The sequence below is a fragment of the Oncorhynchus mykiss genome, chromosome 32 (genome assembly GCF_013265735.2).
Source record: "Oncorhynchus mykiss isolate Arlee chromosome 32, USDA_OmykA_1.1, whole genome shotgun sequence".
In the NCBI taxonomy this organism is placed as follows: domain Eukaryota; kingdom Metazoa; phylum Chordata; class Actinopteri; order Salmoniformes; family Salmonidae; genus Oncorhynchus; species Oncorhynchus mykiss.
This window is the reverse complement of record NC_050572.1, coordinates 31,118,525-31,133,496: the sequence shown is the minus strand read 5'-3', so window position 1 is coordinate 31,133,496 and position 14,972 is coordinate 31,118,525. Positions and strand designations below refer to the sequence as shown.

Below are 14,972 nucleotides of genomic sequence, written 5' to 3'. Positions count from 1 at the left end.
CCAATAGTCACACGGATAGCAGCTAGCTAGCTGCAAGATCCAGGTGTAAATGTCCAGAGCTTTCAGTTGAAATCCAGGGATATGGAGAGAAAAATAGGTCCGGTATGTTCTGGTCTGATTCACGTTGTACAAAACTGGCAATAGCTTTTCGAGCTAAATGATAGCTGATGACCATCAACCGTGGTTAGCTGAATACTAACGTTAGCCAGTAAACTGGCTAGCTTCTGGTTAGCTTCTGGCTAGCTTCTGGAAGTGTGGTCCAAGTTTGTGTTTAAGTATATTTAAAACCAAATACTTTTAGACTTTTTCTCAAGTACTATTTTACTGGGTAACTTTACTTTTATTTGAGTAACTTTCTATTAAAGTATCTATAATTTTACTCAAGTATGACAATTGTGTACTTTTTCCACAACTGCTAATTATGACGTTTCTGCGCTAAACTAGGTTGAATATTTTCTTAAATAGAACTCCCTTCAGTCCAGGATCCCGTAGTTCTTAAGTTGATTTCTCTCATGAATTATTTGATTTCTCTCTAGAGAATTGGCACGTTGGGCTCACAAAAATACAGAATTAAATGGAATTCAAGTAATTGAACCAATGTCAGTCAATAATCGCACAGCACTATTTATTCAAGGCACAATGATCGCAATTAGGCCTATACTATCTCTTTTGAATAACTGCTTTTTCTTCATAAGGACACGTCTCAATTGCCTCTAAGAGGCCAGTATTTTACTGCATGTTTTACTCCACCAGGTCCTTAGGCTATCATCACATGGGTCACAGCAGAGTGACATTTGAATCCACGACTCTATCCTCTCCAGAAATGTTGTTAATATGAACAACTGTGCACTATAGCTGTGCACTGTAATGTTAGAATACACTTGTTGGAAGAAATATTACATTTCTCAATACTACCCCACTTTTCCTGAACGTTAACCATTGATGCCCATTTAACTCATTAATTCAATTTCTTATAAATTCCTAGACACACTCCCTAGAGTACCAACTATTCTTTGTTGTCTTTATTAAGGTTAAGTATATTCTTATATTCTCTGCTATACTATGTCATGGTTAGCTTTACCTTCTTCGTTATCTGGTTAAATTTGCCTTGAGTTATCACAGTCAAACAGTCACGTGTGTCCAAGAGCCAAACGTAACCGTCTTTGTATATAGCAACCACACCCCAGGAACCCTATTTGCCTATTTGTTGGCGATGATGAATGCAGCAGAAAGACTCTAAAACCCTTCGAGTGTTACAATGAGGACCTTAAGATTTTCCCTTACCTTCATCCTCCAGTTGTCTTTGACCCCAAAGCCTTATGTTACAGGTGAGATAAATACACTTCCTCTTCGACAACATGCATTTATTTGTTTGGGATATTCATTGGGTGTGTATGTTGTTTTGATCTAGTCTAGAATTATACTTTTTTTCCCCCAGATTTTTGTATGTATTTTTTTTACAATAGAAATGACCTGACCATGTCAGTTGTAAATAGTCCCAATAGTACCATCCCCGAAATATTCGTTTTTTGTTGTCTAGACAGTGGTCGGTTGAAGAGACATATTTCAGTATATTCTGTGCCAGAGAGTCACATATACTGTAACAGTACTCACTGAGCAAAACACAAGCATCAAAAAGGGTGAGGGCATTGCTCATAACCTTGCTTTACCTGAAAATATATAGGGTTATATTGCATAGGCTTAAAGCCGTGATAAAAATTTTAAAAAGAAGGAAATTACAATGGGATCATATTATATGCTATTATGTCAAAATGGGATACGGCTCGCTAAATTTCATTCAGCTAAAGTCAATTTGACCTGAAGTTCATTGCATTAATTTGCAGCTGCTAATGGGACTTTGACCAAATAAAAGTATACAGTAGCAGTGTTCTTTATGTCTGAGCTAGCTCCAGCAAAGCGACAGCACACTAGACAGAGCCTATATGCCTTATACTCACAACAAGAGGTATCATGTGAGTTTTTGGTTTAAAATGCTTGTAATGTCTGTTTGCAAAGGAGTGGACTGGGAAACTCCGAATGTGGCATTTGAGTCCAATGCAACTGATAGGTAAGGTATCAACAACATTTTCAAAACTTCTGTTCACCAGCATTTATTTCCAAATGTGTTTTGAATGCAGTTATTTGAATTGTGTAACGTGCATTATAGATTTTTTTTCAATGTAGTATTTCAATGATCCAGGTTTGATAAGCATCATAGGGTGTAAAACTTTTTAGGACCTTTGTAGCATAATCTAAATAACATGCCGAAATCACCTTGTTGAAAATGAGGAACTATGAAGATATTGTTCTTTTTTTCTAACCAAAGTTTTGGTTTTGTCAGGTACATACTGCCACCAACTGAAAAGACTCCACAGGACCTTGTCTCCTCACCAACATACACAGATACTGCATTATCCAGTGCTGATTTACATGAGCATGTCAAGCCACAGAAAGCCTGTGCAGTGCCCAATAGTGCCAAGTTGTGGCCCGTGAAAGCCCTTATCACGTCTGAGTCACATTGTAGGCTGTTTGGAAATGTCCGTGTTAGCCATATTATACCAAGGAGGGACTGTGAAAGTGGTTTGAAAAGGATTTGGTCCCTCTTTCAATCAGAAGCTACTCGTTTGGTGGTGAAAGTAATAACACCTTTATTAGAGGTTGTCACAATGTCTTTACACTTGTTCTCTAGTCTTTTTAAGACAGTTACACCACAATCATTAGTCCAGATTGACTCTGATAGAATTGATCAACACAATACTGTATCTGAGGTAAATGTGTCCTATGGTCATAATGTAAATGTGAGGGACATGTGGATTTATTCTGACCACCAGAATATAGTGATCCTGGAGGATGACCCTGTAGTGATGGAGTCAGCCTCCTTCCTCTTTGAGAAGCGCCCCTCTGTGTCGACTCTACTGAAGTACCACAAGGGGGCGCTGAAAGTCCTCAGGGGCTCTCAGACCCTTTTGACCAGAAACAGTCGTGTCGTACTGGTGGGTCATGGCAGCAAGGGCAGTGATGGTGTGGCCAGACTAGGAGGTTATGGGCCAGAGGAGCTTGCCAAAGTTGTGGTGGCCATGAAGATAGAAGATGGGCATCTGCACACCCTCAGCCTGGTGGGCTGTGCACTAGGAAAGGACCTCAAGTTTGCAGAGCGGCTGCTTCGAGCGCTCATCTCACTCAACGTGGAGACCAAACTGCACCTGAGGAGCTCAGCACTATCCGTCAGGCCCAACGGAGAGAAGGTGACCAGAGAGGAGGGGGTCTGGAGGCATAAAGACGGCAGTAAGAAAGTAATCGCCCAGCTGGACCAGAACGGTAACCTGCTGACCAGAGTGGAAGGAGATGACAGAGGACAGGTCATTCCCAACTACCAGGGGCACGCCCTATACATACAGACTTTAGAATGGCCGACCCACCCTCAAATGTTTGTCTCAGCAAACTTGCGTAAGAAGTACACCTCGATTGACTGTTTAGAGGGGCTTACATGGAGCCTGTTTTTTGAGGAAAATGAAAGAAGGCGCGCTCCAGATTACATCCCAGTGCACAAACAGGGGAACCTCACGTCCGTGTGGCTGGCTGACCACAAACCCATGGAAGACATTCCCATCAAGCACCTCACCACCATTCTCGATCTGCTGGTGGAGATCAGGTACAATGCCAGGGAAGACACCGACTTTGACTTGTATTACGTTCTGAACGACTGCATCTTTAAGGTGCAGAGGAGAACCTTCTACGCCTCCCTGGTGGGGAAGTACATTCATTCTAACCATCTGGAAGAAATTGAGAAATTCACTGATGCTTTCAGGCACCAGAAGGAGGACTACTCCCTCCAAGAGCTTAGACAGGGCCTCAAGGCGTCCGAATTCAACAACTTCTGCCGCCAGACGTTCCAGCTGCAACGATGTGTCCAGGACTGTGAACGCTGGGGCCACTACTTCATGGCTGCTGTGTTCTCTGCATCTGTCCGAAACTTCCGCACATTCTCACTCTTCCTTATGAGTGTTATCGCTTGCGAGGTGGGCCGATCCCAAGGCTCTGACAGCTCACTCTGTACAGCCTTTGTTGGGGATGACCACCCTATGGTAGGGGACGACCCTTGGCTTGAACGCAGTAGACGCGGGTTCTATGGCTGCACGGTGGGCAAAGCTGAGGAGATGATGACCAAACGAGACACACTCGACTGGCTGGATCAGGTTGTTTCCAAGGAGAATGCCCTCTTTGCCAAGTCCAAGCAGATGATGAGTGGCGTCGACCACGACCAGGAGACAGAGCTTGATATCTTTGGGAGGGTCAAGGTCATGAATAAATATGTGTTTTCATCTTACCTTGAATTCTTTCGAGGAACGCCAGAGGGGAAGAAGCTGGCAAGAGGATGCAGAGCTTGAGGATAGTACATGGCTGCTAGATGACCTAAACCCTATTCAACAAGATTGCAAAATTGTAATCATTGTTACTGGCTAATATCTGTTAAATATGGGAGGCAAAATTATAGTTTAATTAATGTCTAATTAAGCAATATGGGCCAAGGGGGTGTGGTATATTGACCAATATTTCACGACTAAGGGCTGTTCTTATGCACAACGTGAAGAGGAGTGCCTGGATACAGCTCTTGGCTGTGGTACAGTATATTGGCCATAAACCACAAACCCCTGAGTTGCCTTATTGCTATTATAAACTGGTTACCAACATAAATAGAATAGTAAACAAGTATTTTTGCGTCATAGCCGTGGTATATTGTCTGATATACACACACACGGCTAAAATGCTGTTTCAGCCAATCATCATCTAGGACCCAAACTACCTGGTTTATAATGAATGCCTCATGTCTATGTTAATCTCTATGGGCAAAATGCTGTTTCAAGAAACATTTGTGTGTGGCATTTAAGTCCATCTCCACTTATTTCACGAAGTAGGCCTAATTGTGATTGGTGTGGTGTGTGGTTATCAGTTATGGGCAATTATCCAAATAATGAAACATTCATTAACATTTAGGCCATCAAGTTTCCAAACCTGTAAGGAATGTTGTTAAATTTAGCACCATTTGCTTTTATTTAGCACAAAACTATATATATCCGAATATGGTTCTAGCTAGTATTGGTACAAGCTAATTGACACAACAATGTACAATCATTTCTGAGGGTAATTTCTGTACTATCTATTAAATATTCACCCATCGGGGAATTCATCCTTTGAGTACAGTTCTGGGTTGGTGTGTTGGCTAGGTTCCGTAAGGAATACAAAGGCCTAATTAAGTAAGTTGCTGGGTTGGCTTTGTTATTTGAATAATTGTGAAGCATAATGTGACTGTAAAAAACTGTATTGTTGACTTAGGAAGATACCATTGCTTTTAGCATTGGGGATTGTAGTTCAGAATTTTAGAATGGCATTCTCCATACAGGGATTCACTGGACCTGCTAGCACTCATGCAAAAAATAATGCTTCTAGTAGCTGTCATGGATGAATGCAAATCTACAAACTGTGAACGTTTAGATAAGACATTCCCATTGAACGATTCAAAAAGAGCTGATTCATTAGACAATGTGATGTTCAGAGGTATGAAAATGTGTAATAAATGCCATTTGCCCAATAGACTTATTTTGTCAAAATGATAATACTGTAGTAAGAATGTAACAATTACACACTGAATACAATGTGTGCTGTATAGTTGTGACAACTATACACCTAGTTCATACATTGAAATATGTATATGATGATTTTTTTTTGTTTGATCACAAAATGTATTTTGTGAAATGCTTATCTGTCGATTAATGATGAAAGTGCTAATTCAACCAAAATAAATCATAATAATGGAGGTCACCATTGTTGCAATATTTTATTAGAACATTTTTGGTCATGTTTTACGATGTTATTACAATGGCCAGTATAAAGAGAATTACAAAGTATAAATACAAAACTGCAATACCACAGTGGGGAAAACATTGTTTAAGGAAACATGCTATGGGGACACTGCATCACCAGCACTGTATGTATGAGACTACTGGTGGCTCAAAGGTGCTTTCCACTAATGTGTACTGCCATATGTAAATTCATATTTATTTCTTGCAAAGCACCTAAAGCTGGCTCATGGTTTTCTGATTTCACTTTGGGTCATATGTCATCTAAGGATTCTTTGTAGTGGTTACACTGGTAGTAGGCCAAAAAGGAAAGCCGTTCAGGTTTTTTTGGATGGAAAGACCAACACTAGCATGTACAACAAAAATCCTGTAAACCAAGTGGTATAGAGCTAAGAGATGAGCACTGCTGGCACTACCAAGCATGGGAGATGTACATAAAAAGGCCTGTCCTGGAGGGGGTGAGTACTATGTGAGTGTCCAGGTCTGGATGGGAGCAGTACGGTGAGAAGGGGTACTGACACTGGGTGGGATACTATGAGACTGTCTGGTTCCCCCTGGCTCACACCACCATCAGAAGGCATGGACCTCACAGGAGCACACAGCTGCACTTGGACACCTTCTCGCTGCTGAGAAGACCATGCTGCGTGGTGGCCAGTGACTGGATCAAGCCCCAGAAGTGTTTGAAGGTGATTCCCTCGCCGTCCGACACACCCATCTGTCTCATCACCTCGCCCAGGCCCTGCTCTGAGCCTCCAGTCTGGGGAAGGGAGGGAGCACAAAAACAACTCTTCATTATATGGACACAGTATTTTACCTATTGACAGGTAATAAGAAATAAAGTAATCATGCATAGACATGTATTAGAAGCAAGTTAGCAATTAGTCTATTGCACTTTTGAGAGTATAACATTGTTGCCTACGTTACTCAGTAGGTTACGTTCATAACAGTACTGCTATTCCAAGCAGTAATTATTCTATCAATAATTAAACTGAATAACTACTGTCAACATGTTTTACTTCAAAATCTACTATTGGCATCTCTTCAACTGTATGCAGCTGTATAAATACAGCATGTGAGTACTTTGTCAACTAACTGTGTCACGTTTCAGGCTTTGTTACCCTCTAGTGGTTATAAACATCCCTTTTTCAGGACCCTGTCTTTCAAAGATAACTTGTAAAAGTCCAAATAACTTCACAGATCTTCATTGTAAAGGGTTTAAACACTGTTTACCATGCTTGTTCAATGAACCATAAACAATTAATGAACATGCACCTGTGGAATGGTCGTTAAGACACTAACAGCTTACAAACAGTAGGCAATTAAGGTCACAGTTCTGAAAACTTAGGACACTAAAGAGGCCTTTCTACTTATTCTGAAAAACACCAAAAGAAAGATGCCCAGGGTCCCTGCTCATCTGCGTGAACGTGCTTTAGGCATGCTGCAAGGAGGCATGAGGACTGCAGATGTGGCCTGGGCAATAAATTGCAATGTCCGTACTGTGAGACCTCTAAGACAGCGCTACAGGGAGACAGGATGGACTGCTGATCGTCCTCGCAGTGGCAGACCACGTGTAACAACACCTGGACTGAGGGCTTGTAGGCCTGTTGTAAGGCAGGTCCTCACCAGACATCACCGGCAACAACATTGCCTATGGGCACAAACCCACAGTCACAGGACCAGACAGGACTGGCAAAAAGTGCTCTTCACTGACGTGTCGCGGGTTTGTCTCACCAGGGGTGATGGTCGGATTCGCGTTTATCGTCGAAGGAATGAGCGTTACACCGAGAACTGTACTCTGGAACGGGATCGATTTGGAGGTACAGGGTCAGTCATGGTCTGGGGTGGTGTGTCACAGCATCATCAGACTGAGCTTGTCATTGCAGGCAATCTCAACGCTGTGCGTTACAGGGAAGACATCCTCCTCCCTTATGTGGTACCCTTCCTGTAGGCTCATCCTGACATGACCTTCCAGCATGACAATGCCACCAGCTATACTGATCGTTCTGTGCGTGATTTCCTGCAAGACTGGAATGTCAGTGTTCTGAAATGGCCAGCGAAGAACCCAGATCTCAATCTCATTGAGGACATCTGGGCCCTGTTGGATCGGAGGGTGAGGGTTTGGGCCATTTCTCCAGAAATGTCCGGGAACTTGCAGGTGCCTTGGTGGAAGAGTGGGGTAACATCTAACAGCAAGAACTGGTAAATCTGGTGCAGTTCATGAGGAGGAGATGCACTGCAGTACTTAATGCAGCTGGTGGCCACATCAGATACTGACTGTTACTTTTGGTTTTGACTCCCCCTTTGTTCAGGGACACATTAATCCATTTCTGTTAGTCACATGTCTGTGGAACTTGTTCAGTTTATGTCTCAGTTGTTGAATCTTGTCATGTTCATACAAATATTTACACATGTTAAGTTTTTTAGAAAATAAACGCAGTTGACAGTGAGAAGACATTTCTTTTTTTGCTGAGTTTAGATGTCTTAAAGTAATGATGGAAAGCATTCCAGCTGACTACCTCATGAAGCTGGTTGAGAGAATACCAAGAGTGTGCAAAGCTGTCATCAAGGCAAAGAGTGACTACTTTGAAGAAACTCAAATATAAAATATATTTGTATTTGTTTAACACTTTTCTGGTTACTACATGATTCCATATGTGTTATTTCATAGTTTTGATGTCTTCACTATTATTTCTACAATGTAGAAAATAGTAAAAATAAAGAAAAGCCTTGAACGAGTAGTTGTGTCCAAACTCTTGACTAGTACTGTCAATATTTACAAAAACATATATGGGGGATTGGAAATGAAGCAGACAATTACATTGATGGACGCTACAATCTATATTCAATATTAAAGCTGATCTAGCCCCCCCCCCCCCCCCAACAAAAAAAGTATAATAAAAAATATGACCTAAAACATTGTAGTTACTCCACAATACTAACCTAAATTACAGATTGAAAAGAAGGATGCCTGTACAGAATATGCATCCTGTTTGCAACAAGGTACTTAAGTAATACTACAAAATATGACATTGAATGTTCTTGAGTGGCCTAGTTAAAGTTTTGACTTAAATCGGCTTGAAAATTTATGGCAAGACCTGAAAATGGATGTCTAGCAATGATCAACAATCAAAAACAAATGGATCCATTTTGAATTCAGGCTGTAACACCACAAAATGTGGAATAGATTTTAATTCTGAAATGTGATAAAGCTGCCAGCCAGGCACATGCAAACACAGTGGATATTTCTGTCTGCTGGAAACAATAGGAAATTGATTTGGGAAAATATTTCCTGTCCTGAACGCTGCACCACAGCTGAGACAATATAAAGAGCTGTTTCCTGGAATCCCATTTAAATGATGTGATCATTACTTTTCCTTTGAAATAGACTCTGGTTTTGGATAAGTCTAAGACTGGACATAATGAAAAACATATGGACTTGGTAATTAAACATAATTTTCACTTCAACAGTTGTGTATACTGCCCCCTCCTCTTGACCTCAATTGCCTTTCACAACAAATATGTCCTAGCTGTTGTGGCTAACTATTGTGTAGCAGAAACACTGTACTTGGTTGTCGCGTTTATGGTGGATGAAGTCGACTTGGTGCAAGGAGTCATATTACAATAAAACAATTTTCTGCTCTTCATTAGGAAAACAGTTATTTATTTATCTGTCAGTTTGTTTCACCCCCTCTAGATGAAAGATCAACCTTGAGCCTTCCTCACTTGCTCATGTATTTGAACCGGCCATTTCCTGTTTTTCAAAAGCATAGCTATCTTTGTCACCCTCTGGTAGATTCAGACTCGTCCTGGAAAACCGCCTTGGGCCTGAGACAACTAAGCAGCCAGTTCCAACATGAATACATGGCAAGATACATTGGCCTTTTCAGTGATTGAAATAAAGCTTGTTTAAAACTCAATTGGTGACTGAAGCACAGTAGATCACATAAATCGTGGATTTGTATTGAACCTGGCAACCAACGCCTACAGGCCTTTCCTGAGTGTTTGTTTGGGAGTCATAGGATGTGGCGTGTACTGTATGTGTGTGGTTGAGTGGGGGGTAGTAAGAGTCAGAGTCACGCCCTACTGGTAGAATCAATGGCAGGTGTGGCCGGGGAGGGCGAGGGCAATGTAGCCGACAGTTGCTGCTTATGTACCTTGACTAAGTTGGGCAGCTGGGAGGAGAGGAGGTCTTTGAACTCTTTGGTTTGGAGCGTGGGACCTTTATTGGCCGCAGCGGCATGGAACTTTGTGACCAAAGTGTTGATGGCCTTTTCCAGGTCGGAGTGCTGCGCCAGAGGAGGAGAAATAAACGTGTTAGGGTGGGGGGGATCAAATAATATAACAATAACAAAAGCATTATCTGACAGTACTTTGAAATTCATTATGTGACGTTTATTATTATAATAGATCATTAAGAAAGAAAGTTAACATATTCATCAGACAGACTCCCCAGGTGCGTGCCGAAGTGTACCGACCTCCACTCAATTTAGTCCCAAATACCAAAACAATCAGACACACTCACATCCGCCCTCAAGTGCATATCCAGCATGCCTCCATGCGTCGGAAGTTTACACAAAGACGACACTCCGATGTTTAACCCTGTCCTTGAGTGACTGTTCGAACAACACTGCAGCCTTCTTCTCCACACAAATCTCGTAACAGCTCCATTCAGTTAATTAACTTGTGTTTGTATTGCACCTTTCACGAGTATCAGTGTTACTGAAAGCTTACTGGTTAACCAAAGAATTGTGAGAAACAATACGAGAACAGTTATACTCCAACAAGATCAGTTACACTTCCAGGTTGCAAATGACCTGTTTGAAAAGTAGACCTTATGTTTGGCAGTGGAATATGAAACTGTGTCACACAGACTTGTTATGTTGGTTATTGTGAAGGACATCATTCCATACTCTCTTTAAACCAAGAACCAAACACCCAATCTATTGTAACTGTTGGGTTTTTTGTTCATACTACTTTTTATTTATATTCTAAATCACTAACATTAAATAACTGTTCAGGGACTTTGCTATGTCACTCACCCCTATTCAAATAGATATTTTAATATGCTATTGAAATGTGAGCATCTGTGGGTGGGTCGGTAGGAGAAGCTTCAGTAACGAGAGACTATTGGAAGGCAAATTCAGACAACTTGTCTACATGTAGAAGGTACTTGAAATACCTGCAGGTTGGTAGCTACAGTATGACAGCTCAACCCCTCACTGTTGATTTTCAGGGTGTGCCAGGGGCGGAGTCGCCATCTGGGCCAGATGGGCTGTTAAATTTTTAGCCCATTGGGTCTGTCTAACTTAGATTTTTCACGCAAAATGAACTTGCTAATAATGGGGGCCTAACGGAGGAAATGGCCCAATGTGGGGGCCTCGAGGAAAAACTTGGCCAGTGTCTTAGAAATGCCAGGTCCGATTTATGGTCCGTGCCCGATTCGTGCATGAGAGGCTTGGGAAACAGGGTGAGGAATCAGTGGTGACTTCAAACTGTATTCTCCCAAACACTAAAACAAATTCGTTGACACATCCAAAAACAAAGTTGTTGTTTCAGTTGTCAGGGTAGGAAATAAAGTAGAATAAAAAGCCTGACTCACTAGGCCACCATAAAAATCTCGTGGCAGGCCTAATCCTACTACAGTGTTCATTTTATAACGTTTCCACAAATAACGTTAGCTCACAGCAGCCAACAAAAGTCATAAAATGTATACAGTAAGTAACAACGGTACGGCACTTGCTAACCGACAGTAAGTATCTCATTGTCTATCTGTATTTCTGTTCGTCTAGCTGTCATGCCTCACACACTGGCCTATATTCAAAGAACGTTTCTGTGTCCTAGGCCATGGGGACAGAATCTGAATGGACTGATTGCCACCCCGTGGTTTCCATTTCCATACACGGTCTCTGTCTATAGACACAACTGAGAATAGCTCATTGCTCCCTCGTCAACAACATGGCCTAGATTAATTTGTTATTGGCCATATTCTTTGATGCTGTTCTAGCATGCACACTGATCAGTGCATTGAAATGATAACTTGTAAACTCGCGTTAAGAGTGCATTAAAAGTAGGCAATATGCAAACGCGCCTATAAAAATAATACGATCTCATGGACTGTGTCATGATGGAAATTGGATAGCATAATATGTCAATGGAATTTTGGTTAAACTACATCTTGTGCCACTTCCAACGGTAATCAGAACGATGCGTAGAAGTTGGGGGAAGTTATCACCAAAAGAATGCAACAACTCCATTCCTTGCTTCTAGGACGAGATAAGCCACCATCTCTTCAACTGCAACGTTTTGACAAGTGCTGATTTTAAAATTGTATAGTAGGCCTACCTGTTCAGCCATTTGGATCGTTTTGTGCAGTCCTTTTTCAAAGTAAAGTTTTCTCTCCGCGACGTTCGGTATGCTAATTGTTACTTTTCTCGCTCAGTGTTCCATTGCTTCCTAAATCCTCCCACTCCCCCAAAAAAATCCAACTGCAATTCGATTCCACCTTCCGTGTCAGTCGAGAAAGATATGGGGGAAATTACAGTGCGCTCAGTGTAACTCGATGCATTGGGACTGTAAACTTCACGAGGCAAAAAGTCTACATGCAGTCATATAGGCCTTTTACCACCCTTCTTTAACTATTATTGCGAAGTTCTCTTTTGTTTCGAAGTGTTCCACATTTTGCAGAGAGTAGCCTACAGAGTTGTGCGTTTAAAATGTAGGCTATTCAAGAACAGAGCCCGCGAGGGCGTCACTAAACATCTGGAAACATTTAGCAAAAGTTGAAACAGTCTGCAAGTTTAGGCTGGAGTTTTTCTTTATTGTTGCAAATTTTAACCCCTCATATAAGCCTACCTATTTTTATGCAGTTTCTGTAAAGCTTTGAATATCCACCAAAATAATACATTTCTCAATGTTGTAAGAAACCTTTATGAGCCATGCATGGACGGTCCCCATTGGACATTTTTTTTTCGAGGACGTTTATAATAAAAGTCGTTTGTCACTGTCCGTTCCAATTTCCATTAGCCCTACATTCACTTTGATAAGTCATCAGAGGTTGAGAAGGAAATGCTGGAAAAAGCGATGCGCTCACAATGAACAGGCGCGACCACATTCTTGAAAGCCGGTTTCCTGACTATAGAGACAGAGGGGTGGGCAAACATGGGACTAGATAAAACTGGATTTATCCATTGCCTTTGTTTTTAGGCCATTGTTGAAATGATAGATCCCTTTAATGAGCATTTCTCCTCTGCCAAGTTAATCCATCCACCTGACAGGTATGGCATATCAAGAAGCTGATTAAACAGCATGGTTATTACACAGGTGCACCTTGTGCTAGGACAATAAAAGGCCACCCTAAAATGTGCAGTTTTGGTACACAGCACAATGCCACAGATGTCTCAAGTTTTGAGGGAGTGTGCTATTGGCATGCTGACTGCAGGAATGTCCACCAGAGCTGTTGCCAGATAATTTCATGTACATTTTTCTACCATAAGCCACTTCCAACATCGTTTTAGAGAATTTGGCAGTACTTCCAACCAGCCTCACAACCTTAGACCACGTGTATGGTGTTGAGTGGGCGATTCCTTTGCTTATGTCAAGGTTGTGAACAGAGTGCCCCATGGTGGCGGTGGGGTTAGGGCATGGGCAAGCATAAGCTACAGACAACGAACACAACTGCATTTTAAAATCGATGGCAATTTAAATGCAGAGATACCATGACGAGATCCTGAGGCCCATTGTCGTGCCATTCATCCGCCACCATTTCAGCATGATAATGCATACTCATCAGACATATCACCCATTGAGCATGATTGAGATGCTCTGGATCAACTTGTACGACAGCGTGTTCCAGTTCCCGCCAATATCCAGCAACTTCACACTGCCATTGAAGAGGAGTGCGACAATATTCCACAGGCCACAATCAACAGGCCTGGTCAACTCTATGCGAAGCGGGTGTGCCGCGCTGCATGAGGCGAATGGTGGTCACACCAGATACTGACTGGTTTTCTGATACACGCCCCTACCTTTTTTAAAAAGGTATCTGTGACCAACAGATGCATATCTGTATAATAAGTCATGTGAAATCCATATATTAGGGCATAATTCATTTATTTAAATTGGCTGATTTCCTTATATGAACTGTAACTCAGTAAATTGTTGCATGTCGCGTTTAGATATTTATTCTGTATACTTCCAGTGGCTACGGATCGGTGCATAAATTGTCACTGAGGTGTTTACATGAAAACCAGTTAACCAGGATTTCCATTATGCTACCACAATGGAGAGATCTAAATCTAGCCTAAATACTGGATCTGCACAGTCGGGTCCAAGCCAATGATTTATAATAGATGACTGATACGGGGCGCTGTGTTGAATCCACAATACCTCCATCTTTGCACTCCCCCACTTTGTAAAAAAATACTATTTTGGAAGCTCTAGAAATGCACGTCTACAATAATTCTTGCCACATTTATTCTATTACATATACTTTAATGCATACTTTTAAATTATGTTATGTGAGCTAAACACAAAAAAAATTAAAATACATTTTAAGAAAATACCCTTAAACTATTGAAGTGACTAATGTTGCTGTCCCCATGACAACCCCCAAAATGCTTAAAACCATTTAATTTTGTCCTCGAAACATTTCATTGAAATCCTGTAGAATAACATGAATTCCTATGGAGGACTGCTCCAGCTGGGGAGCGCCAATATGGCTGACAGGTGGCTTCAAAGCCTCTCAATGGCCAATACATAGAATAATCAATCCAGGGTTTATATACATAATTGGTCCAAACCCATTGCTTCGCACTACCACCCACCTCTGTTAAACATATGCTTGTAAAAACAAATTAATGTCATAATCGAAGACCACAGTAAAACGCTTAATGTCTCTAGAATGCACAGCTGTTTGGTTTCACATGCGGGTTCAATAGCGACTGGTATCCCTGGGGAGAAAGGGTGTGTCCTCCCTTTAGAGCTTTCGAGCCATTCCTCCTCGTTGTCTTCCAGAAAAACAGACACCACGCCCAAATTTGAGAAGACACGGGATCAAGTGGATTTAAGAGCCTGATTAGCCCTAACTGAGGTATCTGTCAATGTCTCTGGTACGAT

At 41.6% G+C, this 14,972-nt stretch overlaps 2 protein-coding genes across 2 annotated transcripts; one reads left to right on the top strand and one right to left on the bottom strand.

Moving 5' to 3' along the window:
- Positions 1 to 1,217: 1,217 nt before the first annotated feature.
- Positions 1,218 to 4,580, top strand: LOC110488266. Its single transcript, XM_021560422.2, has 3 exons — positions 1,218 to 1,328; positions 2,017 to 2,068; positions 2,342 to 4,580. The coding sequence occupies exons 1-3, from the start codon at positions 1,259 to 1,261 to the stop codon at positions 4,386 to 4,388; spliced, it is 2,169 nt and encodes a 722-aa protein (XP_021416097.2). The 5' UTR covers positions 1,218 to 1,258; the 3' UTR covers positions 4,389 to 4,580.
- Positions 4,581 to 5,817: 1,237 nt separating this feature from the next.
- On the bottom strand, positions 5,818 to 12,583 carry LOC110488269 (protein S100-A13). Its single transcript, XM_021560426.2, has 3 exons — positions 12,201 to 12,583; positions 10,013 to 10,144; positions 5,818 to 6,615 (listed from the first exon to the last, which is right to left on the bottom strand). The coding sequence occupies exons 1-3, from the start codon at positions 12,210 to 12,212 to the stop codon at positions 6,445 to 6,447; spliced, it is 315 nt and encodes a 104-aa protein (XP_021416101.1). The 5' UTR covers positions 12,213 to 12,583; the 3' UTR covers positions 5,818 to 6,444.
- Between the last annotated feature and the right edge of the window lie 2,389 nt (positions 12,584 to 14,972).